Source organism: Monodelphis domestica, chromosome 5 (assembly GCF_027887165.1).
Source record: "Monodelphis domestica isolate mMonDom1 chromosome 5, mMonDom1.pri, whole genome shotgun sequence".
In the NCBI taxonomy this organism is placed as follows: Eukaryota; Metazoa; Chordata; class Mammalia; order Didelphimorphia; family Didelphidae; genus Monodelphis; species Monodelphis domestica.
Window position 1 is genome coordinate 17,150,615 of NC_077231.1, and position 13,718 is coordinate 17,164,332.

At 36.1% G+C, this 13,718-nt stretch overlaps 1 protein-coding gene across 3 annotated transcripts in view; it reads right to left on the minus strand.

Annotated features, from left to right (window-relative positions):
* The window catches only part of TMTC1 (transmembrane O-mannosyltransferase targeting cadherins 1), a 291,956-nt gene that overhangs the window by 31,434 nt on the left and 246,804 nt on the right, over nt 1-13,718 (minus strand). For all 3 annotated transcript variants that reach the window (XM_056797671.1, XM_007502836.3, XM_007502837.3), the window contains one exon: nt 397-505. In XM_056797671.1, coding sequence (XP_056653649.1) covers nt 397-505 — 109 coding nt within the window. The remainder of the gene's footprint in view (nt 1-396; nt 506-13,718) is intronic.

Here is a 13,718-nt window from a genome sequence, read left to right on the forward strand (position 1 = left end):
AAAAAAAAATGCCATCAAGCTTCCAGAGAAAAGAACTAATGGAGTCTGAATCTAGATCAAGGAAATTTTTTTTCAATTCTTAATTGTTTTGTTCTGAATTTTAACACATTCATCTTAATTTTAAAACAATATAATAAAACTGATTCAGAAACTCACCAGTTAATCATATAACTAAAGCTTGATGTCACCTCAATTCTGCATTCTCCAGCTAGCAATGTGCCTTCCTGTGTCAGGCAAATGGCAACAATATAGTAAAAGTAGAAAAATGCTTTTATCTTAGAATAAAGGTAGAGACCAAAAAAAGTATGATAAGAACAGAAGACAGAAGGTTGTCTAATATTTAGTATGGATGAAATCACAGTTAATTAAAGGATTAAAGGAAAAGAAACTGATTACCTGTTCAGCCAATAGTGAAGCTAGGCTTGAATAAGCATCTGCAAACTCTGGACCAAATTTGATGGAATCTCTTAAAAAGATAATAGCTTCTTCTTTCTTCCCTTGAGACCTATTAGTCATAGGGGAGGGGTAGGTGGGTGGAGAGAGCAACTTTTAATTATTTCTTTTTATATATTTTGATCGATATCTATTTTTTAGCAAAGACTAATGAACTAATGCTAACAATTCCCCTACACATTATAGTAATGTATAACACATTTCCAAAGGTTTTTTTTTTTTATCTCTATGGCTTTCTGAGAAACATTAAGATTTGGGTGGAGTTGTGGTATTCAATAATGTTTATATCTGTCCTTTTCCAGAATGACTTTTGGAAGTTTAACATAGGAGAGTCTTGACAAGGAAGATTTGGGTTCAGATCCTATATGTAATATTAATTGGCTGTGCAGGAGGCCTAAGCATCAACTTACTCACCTGCAAACTGAGAATAACAATGCCTATACTCATCCTACAGGAGTATTATGAGAATCAAATGAGATAATATGCAAAACATGCATTGCAAATCTTAAAATGCTATTTAAATATTAAGTAATTAATTGAGCCTTTTAAATTGAGCCCAATTAAATGGCCTTTTTTGCCTTTTGTTTTTCAATAAAATTCAATAAAAATTAAATTTTGTTTAACTATCTCTATTAACTATTGAATAATAATAATAAATAACAGTAATAACAGCTAGAATTTATTTAATAACTTAAAGCTCACAAATTGCTTTATACATATTATCTCATTTTAGGCTCACAACAATCCCAGGAAGTAGGTGCTGCTATTTCTCTATTTTACAGACGGAAAAGATGAGGTTGAGTAAAGTTTAGTGACTTACCCAAGATCACACAGTGAGTAAGTGTCTGAGGCTGAATTGAACTGATACAATTGGAACCCAGGTTTTCCTGACTCCAAGGTCACCTAGATGCCTACCTCAAACTATTCCTTGTAACAAGGAACAACCACTGAAGCAAACCTGTCCAATATAGTGACCCTATTTTCCAGTATGTAATTGTATTCTTTATCCATCATCTCTATGTTTTAGACTTAGAAAAGGGAAATAAATTTCTCTCTTAGTTTTCCAGGCTGGGATTATTAATTAATTAATAATTAATTAATTAAAAATATTAATTAATAATTAATTATGAATTCATCATGGGGCACCTAGATAACTCAGTGGAGAGAGAGAGAGACAAGCATGGAGTCAGGAGGATTTGGGCTCAAATCTGGCCTCAGTCACTTTTTAGCTGTATGATCATGGATAAGTCACTTAACCCCAAATGCCTAGCCCTTACTGCTCTTCTGTCTTGGAATCAATACTAAGTATCAATTCTAAGACTTCTGTCATTAAAAAAAATTATAGTTTATCATTATTTAGTTGCTATTTAGTTTTGGAGAATATTGTTTTCTTGGTTCTGCTTCACTGAGCATTTCTTAATATATGTTTTCTCATGTTTTTCTGAATTACTTTGTTGTTTCTTAAAAGCACAATAATGTGCCATTATATTAATATACCATAATTTGTTCAACTAATCTGTAATTTATGGGAACCCCTTTTATGTCTAGGGAATTTTTTTTTTGCTATTACAAAGAGTACTGTTATGATTATTTTGTTTTCCACATACTTTCTTTCTGTCATTAAACTCCCTGAGCTAGATGTTCAATAATGGAATAACTGGGTTGAAGAATATGGAATTTGATGATTTTAATGAAAAATTTAAAAAAATTTGCATAATTTCAAATTGTTTTCTAAAATGGTTGCATCAAATCACAGTATAGCATAGTATCTGCCCTTCCATAGCCCCTGTGCAAATAGAAATTTGACACAGCTGAACCACATTTACCCAGCATCCTTTTAAGTTATGTGCTCTCTTTACCCCAGGGCGTTTGGGATTTAAATTTTGCTGAAACACACAGCTGTGAGTATTTGAGGCTTTTGCTCTGGTAAAGCATTGCAGGTGTGGGTCTTTGGCACTGTGCTCTGCTCACTTGGCTGAATTAAGCCCTTTCTCTCTCACTTTGTTATTGTTAAAATCCTATAAATTTAAATACTTGGAGCATTAATTCATTTTTATTCTTACACCCCTCAAACACTGAATGCTTCTGTTTTTTTTTTTAAATCACATTTATCAGGCTAATGGAAATGCAATACAACCATGTGAATCATTTTCTAATCAATGGTCAATTTCTGTTGCATCGAGCTCCCCTCCATTCACAATTATCCTTCTATTTGAGAAACTTGTCTTTCCAATTGCAATAACCTCTTGGTGGGCCTTCTTGCCTCATGTCTCTCCCTTCTCCTATATATCCTGCATCTATACAAAGTGTTATCCCTAAGGTATGGCCATGACAGTTCCCTCCTTGGAAGGCTCTGAAGGCTATTCCACCTTTTACTTAGGAGGCCCAACTCCTTTCCGGAAAAAAAAAAAAGAGAAGCCATTTCTGATCTCATTCTGGTAGGCTAAGCCTAAAGCAATTCAAGGTTTAAATAGCAATATACTATGAAAATATAAAAGGCACTTATGACCAACTTTACTAATACAAGATTTTAAAAAACACCTATCTTCAAAGTTCAATGTTCTAAAATGTTCTCATGGTAGTCACCGTAGAAAATGATCTTCCTGAAGAGGAAGGCATCTCTTTAGAGCTAAGATGAAGGCAGCAAGGAGGCTTAGTGGATACAGTGCTGCGTCTGGAATCAGGGAGATTGGATTTCACTAGTGGTGTCATTTAACCTCTGTTTGGCTCAGTTCCTCAACTGTAAAATGGGGATAGCATATGAGATAGTACTTGTGAAGTGCTTAGCGCAGTGCCTGGAACATAGTAGGGACTATGTAAATGCTAGTTATTTTTTATTATCATTATACCATACGGTTCTGACTCCATTTCTATACCAGCTCCCCTTCTCCCCTGTCCTAGCAGGCTAAGACTCTTTATGCCTCCCATCTAGTTAACCTTCTGCTGGAGGACCAGAGTGGTATATATGGCGCTGTGATGGTCACAAATGACAAACAAAGAAGCGTAGTAAAGAGATAGTGATAAACATTCCTTTCCAACCATCCTTCTAAAATGCCACATTTGCTACCCATACAAAACCAATGAAACAGTAACAGCTACTGAAGTCCTCTGAAATTACTTGGTGCACACACTGTATATCACGAGGGTGGCTTTAGATTGGGTTTCGCGTTCCCATCCCCTAGCGTAGTACCCAGCACACAATGGGCACTCCATAGATGTTTATTAATTAATAAGTGATAGAAGCAATCTTTAGACTCCAGGTCCTCATTCTGAGGGAAGTGTTGGTTCTCCAGACTGACCACCTAGACATAGTGGGGAAACATGTTTCATAAGAAGGTTAGATCAAATCCTTTCAGAACCCTGAGATTCTGTTTCCTCATCCTCTTAGCGATGGCATTCTAGTCTGGGACCCCAAGAGTAGACACACGATTTGCTTAGGGCATTTTTTCCCAATTCTGATAGCAACAGTCATTGAACTTTATGTAAAAGATATGAAATTATAGAACTACATAGAGCCGGGGGAATTGGGAGGGAGACCCAGATTGCAAGAAATTGGCAAGTCTAGTCCAATACTTTTTATTGGCTTTCAATAATGACTAGAAATGTTAGCTCAATATTTAGTTGAGCAGGCAAGAATTGCAGCATAAATTACTATCCAACGGCTCCCAGAGAAGACTACGAAATTTCAAATGGCATAATTTGCCCTGGGCTCTCCTGTTGGCAGAAATAGACCACATTTTGATGATCACATTTAGGAAATACAGAAGGCTGTGGGGTCAGTAAATTAATAAAGTGGCAGGCATTACAAAGGGCATATAGCCTTTTTGTCCAGAAGTCTGTAGCAACTACCAATTTTATTTTGAGTGTGATTCTAGGTGTTTAATATCACTATTAAAGCTCTTAACAGTTTATTTGGATTTATTAGAAATCACCATTCCAGGAATGATAAAATATATTATCTTTTAGTAGAGATGTTGGAGACTACAGGGGCTGAATATTACATGTGCAGTTATATAGTCACTGTAATGTTTTATTTTTCTTTACTGGTTTTGTAATATTGGAGGATTGTGGGGGGATATGTTATGTGTTGAGAAATGTCTGTGGTGCAAAAAATGAGACATAATAAAACTTTTAAAAATCCATTGCCACTGATCAGAAAATGGTTCAACATATGGTGGTATACAAGGAATTATGGTTATGAAAAATATGAATAAAATAGGAAAGATTATATGAAATTATAAAAAGTAAAGTAAGCATAACAAAGAAAGCAATATAAAACAATGGCCTCAGCAATGCAAATAACAAAAATGAAACTAAATACTGAGAAGTGTGGACCTGCAGAACAAATGATAAAATGTATTTACCCTCCCTTCATTGCATTCTTATTTTTGCCAAGGTGGTGGAGAATGGAGGTGGAATGTTACAGGTGCTCTCAGAATTAGCTAATGTGGTAGTTTTGATGAACTGCCTTTTCTCTCGCTTAAAAAAAATCTTTATTATAAGCTGAGTGCTAGAGTAATATTCCTAAAGTCCATGTCTGACCATGTCACTGTCCCACTTAAGTGGCTCCCTATTGGCCCCCTATTATTTCCAGGTTCAAATATAAGATACTCTGTTTGGCATTTAAAGTCCTTCACAATCTCTCCTCAATGTACCTTTTTAGCCTTATGCATTATTCTGCTTTGTACACAATTCAGCAAATGTGGCCTGCTTACTGCACCTCACACATGCTTTTGTACCACCTGTGACACCTGTCTGGAAAGAATTCTCCCCTCTCTTTTGACTGTTTGATGCCCTAGTCTCCTTTAGCTCATATCATTTTCTGCATAAATCATTTCATGATGCTTAGTTTGTGTCTATTTTGTATATACTGTAGGACTTCATTTAATATGATCAATATGTTCTAAGATCTTGTGCATAAGTTGAAAATTGTGCATAATAGCAAAACTCATTATTTAATAAGTATTTCTTATATGAACCTACCTGGACACTTTATGGCTTTTCTTAGGCTTATCAGAGCTACCAGCATAACTACTCCATTTTTAATAACTAAATAAGTGTTAATAAAACAAAGAGAAGCCCAGCTCTGGCTTGGACACAGCTTCTTACAAGGGAGAACTGTAAAGATTAAAATTTAGGGGAGATGGGGAGACTGAGGCAGGTAGAAATTAGTTTCTCTCTGCAAGGAATATATATTTTTTAGAGGTTTATTAAAGGTTAAAGATTAAGAATATACAAGTAAGAAACATGTGCCTAGGCCAGAGGCCTAGACAAAATAACCTCACATCACGGAAGAGACGCCTCTGCTCCAAAAACGGAAGTCCAAAAGGGCCGAGCCCTTCAAAAGCCTTTCCTTAAATATCTTCTCGATCTCAGCCCAGGTGAGATTACAAGGCATTCTGGGGAAGTGGAGCAAAGGCTCATGGGGATTGTAGTCCTGTATTCGAGTCTATTTTTTACATCACTCCAGGCAAAGACCAAAGAAGGAACTAATGTTTGGTGCAAGACAATGTAATGTATAACTGTGATTGGGTCAACTGCTGCGAGGCTATATGCTGCTTGTGAAAATAGTGTGAATTTAGCACATAAATTGAATTTATTTTACATATTTTTCTATTTTTTTCATTGCCAATCAAGTGTGGCAGAATTCACATTCATTGAGTTCAGATAAAATAAAGTCATGTAGTATGTAACAAAAATGTATATATTATGTCATACTACCTCCTCCACTTAGATTAATTCCTTGAGAGCAGGAACAATTTCATTTTTGCCTTCATATTTTTAATAATTTGGTATTTAATTTTATAATTTAGCATTAATAATATTTAATATTTAGCATAATCCCTGACATGAAGTATGTGCTTAATAAATGCTTGCCATCAGTGAACTTCTCTACTAGCAGCAATGCAATGATCTAGGACAATTCTGAGGGACTTATGAGAAAGAATGCTATCTACATCCAGAAAAAGAACTGTGAGAGTGGAAAACACAGAAGAAAAACAACTGCTTCATCACATGGGTCGATGGGGATAGGATTGGGAATGTAGATTCTAAATGATCACCCTAATACAAATATCAATAATATGGAAATAGGTCTGGATCAATGACACATGTAAAATCCAGTGGAATTGCTCATTGGCTATGGGTGTAGGGTGGGAGGAAGGGAGGGAAAGAACATGATTCATGTAACCATGGAAAATTTTTCTTAAATAATCCATTAAATAAAATTTTTTAAAAATGCTTGCTGCTTGATTGACTGCTAGATTAGAGGAATAGCTACTTGGGCAGAAGAGGAAGAAAAGATGGACTAGCATGGAAATTATTTTATAATATATTTATATACATTTATATAAATAAAATAAATGTATAATTTATACATGAATTGTATCTTTATATTTATGTATATCTTTATACATGCATATGTTAAATATGGATATATAAAGTATATTATTTAAATATAGTTATATATAACATTAAATATATAAAATTATATATGTGAACATATAGAAAATCTATGAATTACAATGGCTACTCCTGCTGTGGGGTGGGCCAGCCTCCCATAGGGAATGGGGTGGGATGGTATTGGCGAAATGATGAATGGGACACAGCTTTCGCATTCAACCTGCAGCACAGGATAAACTGCTCCACTTTGGCTGAGGCCTGGCTTTATTTCATACCCTCATGATCGCACATCTACTTGGCAGTTTCATTCTCAACATACATGTTTCCATGGAACCTAAACATTGTTGCCAAGTGCAGGATCAGAGGATAGAATCAACATGACCCAGATATAGGTTAGGGAATTCAGAGCACAGATTTGCCAGAAGTTTTTATGCCTAGAAAAGAGGGTCCTATCTAAGTGGGTATATAAGAATCCTTAGGTTTAATTTTGTAAGTGGGCTCTCCTGGTAATATCCTGGGGGGACAGAATGGGACACCTGTATTAACCCTGCAAGCATGTTGCTCTCATCTATTTTTCCTGGGACTAAGTAAGAATAATAATCATAGCAATTCCAATAATAAGGGGATGTTAATAATGAAAGTCACTTAGGGGAGTTTCAGTGGGTGTTTCCATCCTTCCTGGGAGCTGCTTTGCAGTCAGTCCCTGGTTTCCACGTGGACTGTTTGGCTTCCAGCATACTCTAATTCAATTCAATGAGTATTTCTTAAGAGTTCACTAGGTGCCAGTGTGCTAGCCACTAGAGAAACAAAGCCTAAAATCAAATAGTCCCTCCCTTTAAAGAATTTATATTCTGCTTGGGGGAAACAACATGCATATATTTAAATAAATCCACAAATCCATAATGCTCATTTTCAGACTTTCCATAATGGAAACTTTGAGGAGTTGGGGAACATATTTGCTAGTTGAGGATAGGGTGATTTATTGAGCATTTCCAACGTTTTGATGTTCTGGATCCTGCCTATGAACTTGAATAGGCTTCTGAAAGGGAGACATTTGAGGAACAATCATGAGTATGTTTGTGGTAGAGTCATAACAGCACAAATCACAAGAGCTGCTTCCTATAGGATCCCAGGAAGGTGTTTGTAGAGGGGAGGGAGAGTGCAAGTATACAATGATAATTAGCTGTGGGGCAGTTGGAACACACAAAACTGAAGCCACGATGCCTCCTTTCCCACTCTGTCCATGAAGTGTGTGGGTGGGGGATTTTCCCCCTGTTTAATCTTTCTCCCATATCTATTGTCTATTCTAGATATTTGAGTGAGAGTAGTTTTTGGAATTTTGTTTTTTTCCCCAAATTTTTACTTTCATGTTTAAGACATTTCAACAAGAAACTTAAAGCAGAGAATTTTGGGATGGCGAGACTTGCTATTTCATACAAAAACTTAAATCCTTGGTTTTGAAGTGAATTTCCCCCTCAATTCAAAAATCTTATGAATTCAACCTATATTAGTAGATAAGGAAAACTAATGTCCATGTAGGTGCTCTGTCCTTAAGGCCACATGACTTTGAAACTATATTCATATTTATGGAAGGAATTAAGGCTATATTTAGTGCCCAGAAGGGTGGGCCAAAAAGAAGTGGAAGTGTAGCTGAGAGCTTTGGACTGCCACAAGATAACATATCAACTGTATAGATAAATCTTGTTTCACTGAACCAGCCTTCTTTGGCACAGTTTTCTGTGGGTGACTGGTATCGAGAACTGACAAGTGACATAAAACAAGAAGCAATAAAGTAATGATGAAAGATTCAAGGTCTGTTTCTTAGTAGACATTTGACTATTGAAACAAAGGTAGATAGATTGTAAGGCTCAGCGCCAGGGTCGGCCAGCCCTGTGTGACCTTACTCGTGGTAACGAAATGAAGAGTAACGAATGGATGCTATATGAAAATGGATAGCGACAAAGCTTTATTGGGTTCACACAAAGCATATATAGGTTAAGACACACAGGAAGATATGATGTTACCGCCCAGCAACAGCAGGAACCAATAATTGGGCAGATTCATAGGAATTCATGACGTTACCTGCCAGGCACAAAGAAGAACTGAGAGGATTCCAAACAAAGACAGAGAAGCAAGTTTCCCACAATCTCTCACAATTTCTCACAAACCTTATCAATCCTCCCTCTGCTGACTATTCCAACTTTGCATGCAGCTGGGCAGGTCGTACACAGTTCAACCCACGACCTTGACTATGCAGCCCAAGCAGGGAGAAGAGGAGGCTTTAAACCTTACGGCTCTGCCTTTACGGCCCTGCCTTTATGGCAATGCCTCGACTACAATAGATATATAAGCAATTCAAAAGACAATACAAAAGCTGTTGCCACTCATATTACTAGGAAAAGTGGTGCTAGGCGGCTAACATAATTCTTTGGCTATGGAAGTACTACATAATGATTTTGGACATATGGTCAAGAACACCAGAACTAGTAACAGATTTACTACCCCAGAATGGCAGCAGATGTAGCTAATAAATGTGAGACTTGTGCCCAATGTTTTTTTTTTAAAGTGCTAATACATGATGCTGTATAATTGGAGAATGCAAGCCTAGTGAACCTTTAAAACTTGTCTACACTGATTTTTCTATCAGGAAGGAAAGAGTAAGGACATAAGTCATATCATAAAGGTAAATGATCATTTTATCAAATATTCAGTATTATCCAATGAGCAGTCAGAGAACTTCCATAATTGTAAAAGGGACATGGGAGACATATTTTTCATTATTTAGATTACCTTTTAGGATCATAACTATGAAAGAAAGCTATTCAAAGAAATGCTGATCTGGAAAGGAATAAAAAGGCTGAGGAAAATGATTAAACATTCAAGTTTCAATCATACATTGCAAACTGTGTTAGGAACTTTGAGACTAGAGCAAAAGTCTAAGTAGATGCAACAAGCGGCATTTCCACATATGGACTACTCCACCAGGAATGATAGCATAGGTTCACCCTATATTTGCTAATGTTTTGTTAATAGCTATACATATCCACTCTGTGCTTCAGAGTTTCAGAAAAGGGAAAGAATGCATTCACAAGCAGTACAGCAACTTGTTGAGAGGCTGAAAGCAGCCTGCCAACAGCGACTTCATCTAAAAAGAGCTCTGACAATTAAATGATGGTATGCTGCTCAAATTCTTTGCCAAGGGAGAATGAGTTTTGCTGAGGTTAGGATCTAAAAGATACAAACGTTCAAAGAAAGATGGAAAAGTTACATCACAACAAGTTGTTGAGAGAAAGAACAACTCACCTATTTTTAGTATAGCTAAAGAGAATGATCATAACATTAATTTTTAATTTTAATTTTTTTCCATGGTTACATGATTCTTGTTGTCTCCCTCCTCTCTTCCCACACCCCTCCTGGAGTTGACAAGCAATTTCCCTGGGTTATACATATATTATCACTCAAATCCCATTTTCACATTATTTATTTTTGTAATAGAGTCATCTTTAAAAACCCAAACCCCAAATCATATAGCCATATAACCAAATGATAGATCATATGTTTTCTTCTGAATTTCTACTCCCACAGTTCTTTCTCTAGATGTAAATAGTGTTCTTTTTTATAAGTTCCTCAGAGTTGTCCCAGATCATTGCATTGCTTTTAGTAGCTAAGTCTATTACATTTGATTATCCCACAATGTTTTAGTAATTGTGTATAATGTTCTCCTGGTTCTGCACTCCACATCAGTTCACAATTTGTTCAGTCATTCCTCAATTGAGGGACATCCCCTTATTTTCTAATTTCTTGCCACCACAAAAAGTGCAGCTATAAATATTTTTGTACAAACAGAACCTTTCCCATTTTTTTCATCTCTCTGGAATACAAACCAATTGGAGGGTATCCCCTCATTATCCATTTTTTTTTTTGCCACCACAAAGAGGACAGCTATAAATATTTTTGTACAAATCTTTTTCCTTATGATCTATTTGGGGTATAAACCCAGTGGATTAAAGGGCAGTGGATTAAAGGGCAGGCAGTCTTTTAGCACCCTTTGAGTATAGTTTCAAATTGCCATTTGGAATGGTTGGATCAATTCACAACTCCACCAGTGTAAAGATTAAAATTTAGGGGAAACGGGGAGAGTGAGGGGGGATTGTGAATTTTAAAAGTCTCCATCTTGGTCTAGCACCAAAAAAAAAATTGTGCACACCCACACTACACGGGCATGTGCTAGTCAATGACAAATCAGAAATAACTAACTGCCCACCTGGGCTGTCCTAGGCCAAGCTAGAGCCAACCATTGGATTTTGTGAGACACAGGAAGTGAGGTAGGGAACAGCCTCTGGAATTCGCTCACTTCCTGTGGAGAGAGCGAGACGGGAGTTGGTGTTAGGAACTTGGACAGGGAGGACGCCCGCAGACAGCTTTCCTTCAGATCGGTCACGTGAGTTAAGGACTGATTCTTTCCACCTTGGCCCTTTGGGCCTAAAACTCCCTCTGCCTTGGTCAGAGGTTGAGTAGCCCCTTTCCCTTTTCTCTTCTCTCCTTCTCTCCCTCTCCTTTCCATACTCCCAGTGTGATTAAACCTCCATAAACTCCATTCTGACTTGAGTGTTTCATTTTAGGAATTTCATAAGTAAATTCCTTGGCGGCCATTGTTCAATATTACATAAATCCTGTAGCCACATTTGTAACCATTACAGTGCTCATAACCTTTCCAGAAGCCTAAAATTTTAATCATTACACCAGCAATGCATTAATGTCCCAATTTTGCCACAATCCCTCCAACATTCATTATTTTCCTTTGCTGTCATGTTAGCCAATCTGCTAGGTGTGAGGTGATACCTTAGAGTTGTTTTGATTTGCATTTCTCTGATTAAAAGAGATTTGGAACACTTTTTCATGTGCTCATTAATAGTTTTGATTTCTTTATCAAATTGCCTATTTATGTCCCTTGTCCATTTATCAATTGGAGAATGGCTTGATTTTTTTTTGACAATTGATTTAGCTTCTTATAAATTTGAATAATTAGACCTTTGTCAGAGATTTCTGTTGTAAAGATTTTTTTCCCAATTTGTTGCTTCCCTTCTAATTTTGGTTGCATTGGATCAAAGGATATGCATTTTTTAAAGCGCTTTGGGTATGATTTGAAATTGCCTTCCGGAATGGTTGGATTAATACATAACTCCATCAGCAATGCACTTGTGTCCCAATTTTGCCACATCCCCTCCAATATTTATTACTTTCCTTTATTGTCATATTGGCCACTCTGCTCAGTGTAAAGTGGTACCTCAGAGTTGTTTTGATTTGAATTTCTCTAATCAAGAGGGATTTAGAACATTTTTTCATATAATGATTGATAGTTCTGTTTTCTTCCTCTGAAAACTGCCTATTCATATCCCTTAACCAATTGTCAATTGGGAAATGATTTGATTTCTTATATATATGTCTTAATTCTTTGTATGTGTGACAAATTAGACCTTTGTCAGAGAATTTTGCTATAAAAATTTTCCCCCAGTTTGATGTATTCCTTCTAACTTTGGTTTCATTGGTTTTGTTTATATAAAACCTTTTAAATGTAATATAATGAAAATTATTCATTTTATATCTTTTAATATTCTCTGTTTCTTGCTTGATCTTAAAGCCTTTCCTTCACCCTTTATGATAGGTATATTATTCCATGTCCACCAAATTTACTTATATCATTCTTTATGTTTAAATCATATACCCATTTTGGCTTTATCTTGGTATGGGGCATGAGAAATTGATCTAAACCTAATTTTTGCCATACTCTTTCCAAATTTTCCCAGCAGTTTTTGTCAAATAGTGTGTTCTTATCCTAAAAGCTGGGATATTTGGGTTTATCAAACACAAGACTGCTGAGGTTATTTCCCTTAAGCCTATTAGACTGATTCATCCTTCTTTCTCTTAGCCAGTACCAGACTGTTTTGATGTTCACTGCTTTATAGTACATTTTAAGATCTGATACTGGTAGGCCTCCATTCTTTCCATTTTTTCAATAGTTACCTTGAAATTCTTGATCTTTTTTCTTCCAAATGAATTTTATTATTTTTCCTAATTTTCTAAAATAGTTTTTGGTAGTTGGATAGGTATGGCTCTGAATAAGTAATTAATTTAGGTAGGATTGTCATTTTTATTATTTTAGCTTGTTCTACCCACAAGTAATTAATTTTTTAAAAAACCCTTACCTTCCATCTTAGAATCAATACTGTGTATTGGTTCTAAGGCAGAAGAGCAATAAGGGCTAGGCAATGGGCATTAAGTGACTTGCCCAGGGTCATATAGCTAGGAAGTGTCTGAGGCCAGATTTGGACCTAGGACTTTCCATCTCTAGGCCTGGTTCTCAATCCACTGAGCTACCCAGTTGCCCCAGAACAATTAATGTTTTTCCAATTGTTTAGATCTAGTTTTATTTATGTGGAAAGTGTTTTGTAATTGTGTTCATGTAATTCCTGTGTTTGTCTAGGCAGATAGATTCCCAAATATTTTATATTACCTAGGGTTATTTTAAGTGGAATTTCTCTTCCTAATTCTTGATGCTGATTTTTGTTGTAAATATAAAAATTGCAGATGATTTATGTGGGTTTATGTTGTATCCTGCAACTTTGCTAGTTATTGATTGATTTCCACTAGCTTTTTAGTTGATTTTCTAGGATTCTCTAAGTAAACATATGGTAACATTATAAATTAAATAGTTTACCACAACCATAAGGGCATTTAGATGGCACGGTGGATGAAGTCTGGAATCAAAAAGACTTATTTTTGTGAGTTCAAAATCTGGCCTCAAATACTCGCTTTATGGCTCTGGAAAAACCATTAAACCCGATTTGGCTCAATTCATCATC